General features: G+C 42.1%; 1 protein-coding gene across 1 annotated transcript; it reads right to left on the minus strand.

The window, feature by feature from the left end:
• Positions 1-2,200: 2,200 nt before the first annotated feature.
• Positions 2,201-2,638, minus strand: LOC133771266 (ribosomal protein uL24-like). The gene has a single exon (XM_062207019.1). The coding sequence runs from the start codon at positions 2,636-2,638 to the stop codon at positions 2,201-2,203; it is 438 nt and encodes a 145-aa protein (XP_062063003.1).
• Between the last annotated feature and the right edge of the window lie 1,068 nt (positions 2,639-3,706).

Here is a 3,706-nt window from a genome sequence, read left to right on the forward strand (position 1 = left end):
TTTTACAAATCTTACAGCCTGATGTTTTGGTTCTTGTGAAAATGAGATTGCAAGTGATTTTGACATGTTTCTTGAGAACTGATGCTATACTCCTCTTACACGGAAATCTTCTATACTCTAAGGTAGTATGAAAAAAAACCTGATAGAAGTAGTTTCATATTTCCAATCAGTTCTTTCCAATAGCCTTAAGAGTACATCTTCAAATTTGCTCCCCATAATAAAAAAAGAATCAATGACAACTTTCAAATCATACCTGATCTAAATACATTTTGAGCTGATGGCAATGCCGAATAAAATTCTTATTTTATGAAAGGGCTATGACCCAATTCTTAAAAATAGGAGTATATTTTTAGTCAGTCAGCAGAAAAAGTGATCCCTTCAGTTTGAAACAGGTGTTGGGGGTTGGCGCTGTGGCTTAGCAGGTAAAGCCACCACCTGCAGTGCCAGTATCCCATATGGGCACCAGTTTGAGAACTGGCTGCTCCACTTTCCGATTCAGCTTTCTGCTATGGCCTGGGACAGCAGTAGAAGATGCTCCAAGTCCTTGGGCACCTGAACCTGCATGGAAGAACCGGAGGAAGCTCCTGGCTCCTGGCTTCAGATTGGTGCAGCTCCAGCTGTTGCAGCCAACTGGGGAGTGAGCCAGTGGATGGAAGGCCTCTCTCTCTCTCTCTCTGCCTCTCCTTCTCTCTCTGTGTAAATCTGACTTTCAAATAAATAAATAAATTTTTTAAAAAAGAAACAGATGTTACAGGCCTCTTTTCCATGAGCAGCTGTTGGGACTTGTTGGGATAGTAGTAATAATTTTGAAGTCAGTAATTACCCTGTTAATAAGGGGGATTATTAATAATGTTATTGGTAATTTAGCTCAATTATAAAAGGATGCATGGTTTAACATACGAATACATAAACCAGAAATTATTGTGCAAAAATTCATTTAAAATTTCACAGAACTGATCTATCTATAAATCTAATTTAATTAGAAATATACCCTCTGTTTTTTAAAAATTTATTTGAAAGGCAGAATGACAAAAAGAAGGAGAGACCAGAAAGAGAGCTTCCATATTTTGGTTTACTCCCCAAATGGCCACTGTTGCAATAGCTGGGGCGATGCTAAGCTGAAGCCAGTGGCCCAGAATTCTACCCAAGTCTCCCACCTGGGTGGCAGGGGCCCAAGCAGTTGGGTCATCTTCTACTGCTCTCCCAGTAGTACTGATCCCAGCAGGGTGCTGCATCAAAAGAAGACCAGCTGGGACTGGAGTCAGAGCTCTTATATGGAATGCTGGCATTGAAAGGGGTAGCTTAATCCACTGAGTCACAGCAGTGGCCCTTAGAGACCTTCTTATGAACAATGAAAACTGGATTGGGCATTTTGGTGCAGCAGGTTAAGCGGCTACTTGAGAAAGCCATGTCAAAGTCTTGAGTTCAAGTTCTACTTCTACTTCTAATGTGTGACTCCCTGCTGATGCACACCATGGGAGACAGTTGATGATGGCTCAAGTATTTGGGTCTCTGTCACTCAAGTTGGAGACGTGTATAGAGTTCTTGGCTCCTGGCTTCTATTTGGCCTGGCCCTGGCTGCTGCAAGCATTTGGGGAGTGAACCAGCAAATGGAAGACCTCTCTCTCTATCTCTGCCGCAACGGCCAGAGCTGTGCCGATCCGAAGCCAGAGCCAGGAGCTTCCTCTGGGTCTCCCACGTGGATGCAGGGGCCCAAGGAATTGTGCCATCTTTTACTGATTTTCCAGGCCATAGCAGAGATTTGGATTGGAAGAGGAGCAGCCGGGACTGGAAACAGCACCCATATAGGATGCCGGCACTGCAGGTGGGGGGCTTTACCTGCTACGCCACAGCCCCCGCCCTTCATGGTTTTATTTTTAACTCACATAGAATCATTGTACATATTAATGGACACTGTGTGATGCTTTATTTTATTTTCAAATCAGAGTTAACATATCTATCTCCTCTTATTATTTATTTATGATAATAATATTTGAAATTCTTATTTTTTTGGAATTAAACATTTCCAATTTTTATTCACAAAGTTATTAACCAAAATTGAAAGAGTGGATTCAAAAAGTCCCAGATCATTAACAAGACGGCAGGGAAACGACACATTCCAGAGACATCTGAAGTTCCAAAGAGACATACACCAAGCTAGAAATCCACAGTTCAACTGTAGCTGTACAAAAGGTTCTGTTCACTCCTGCATTTTCTCAGTGAGTTCTTCCTTGTATTTGCCTTTCTCTTTTCCAACCTGTGGAGACTTGGCTTTGCGTTCAACAATTTTTTTCCGGTCTTTGTCCAGTTTGAGCCTGGTGATAACCACCTTGTTCGGGTGAATTCCCACGTGGACGGTTGTGCCATTCGCCTTCTCACGCTGCACCTGCTCGATGTAGTTGACGTATTTCTTTCTGTACACCTGCACTACCTTGAAAATCTGCTGACCTTTGTAGTGTTTTCGGACCACCTGGACCTCGTCGTCCTTGCGGATGGGCATGGAGCGGATGTTGTACTTCTGCCGCAGCTCATTGAACAGCGGGGACGACATGATCTTCCTGCGCACGTGCGACTGCGCGTTGAAGTGGCGTTTGCGGTTCTTGCTGCTGTTCAAGGTCAAGAAGGGGTTGAACTTCATGGTGACAGTCTCCTTGGTGCCAAACACTGTAATTCTTTCTTCTACTTTTGGGCCTCATTCCTTTGTAATCATAACCTCTACTCTACCACCAATGGCTCTACTCCCAACATGTGTGTACTGATGGTCCTCTTCCCCACTTAATGCTGTATAATTGTTCAAACCTGGTAAATGCCACTCTTAGGATCATTGGTTACTATCCTCACTCTGTCTTTTATGACCTTGTCTAAATATGATCAGAGTCGGCAAACTTGGAAGGCTTCCATAGCCTTGGCAACTCATGACGAGAGCCTAGGATGGTTACTGGCGCCATAAACTAGAGTGTCAATTTGTTGGGTCAACAACAGGAGCCACTGTGCACTTGCTCCTCATGTGGGATCTCTGTCCTTAATGTGCTGTACATTGTGATTTAATGCTCTAACTAGTACTCCAACAGTATGTTTCACTTTGTGTTTCTATGTGGGTGCAAACTGTTGAAATCTTTATACTAAATTGATCTTCTGTATATAAAGAGAATTGAAAATGAATCTTGATGCAAATGGAAGGGGAGAGGGAGCGGGAGAGGGGAGGGTTGCGGGTGGGAGGGAAGTTATGGGGGGGGGGGAAGCCATTGTAATCCATAAGCTGTACACTGGAAATTTATATTCATTAAATAAAAGTTAAAAAAAAAATATATATATATATATATATACAGGACATTATCTATAGTTACCCTATTGTACAGTACAGCATCAGAACTTTCGCCTATAAAACCCTAACTCAGTACCTATTCATTAAGCCACCTTTCCCCAATCCTTCTTTCACCCTACTCTCGTCAGCCTCTGATAACTATAATTCTACTCTCAACTTCTATGAGATCAACTTTTTTTTAGATTATATGTATGGGTAAAATCATGCAGAACTGGCTTATTTTAAAACTCTAGTTCATTTTGAAGACTAAGTATTCCATTTTGAGCTTTTGGGGTCGAAGTTGGCCACAAAACTTGTTTCAAAGACTTAATACAAAGCCTATTTTTAAATGCTTGGCATCAAGTGAATTGAGTGCATTTCCAATAATTTTGGAAATGTGAA

Source organism: Lepus europaeus, chromosome 12 (genome assembly GCF_033115175.1).
Source record: "Lepus europaeus isolate LE1 chromosome 12, mLepTim1.pri, whole genome shotgun sequence".
NCBI classification, from domain to species: domain Eukaryota; kingdom Metazoa; phylum Chordata; class Mammalia; order Lagomorpha; family Leporidae; genus Lepus; species Lepus europaeus.

What these genes read in the sequence shown, in the direction of transcription:
- LOC133771266 (XM_062207019.1), bottom strand. Translation starts at nt 2,638, where the DNA reads ATGAAGTTCAACCCCTTCTTGACCTTGAACAGCAGCAAGAACCGCAAA.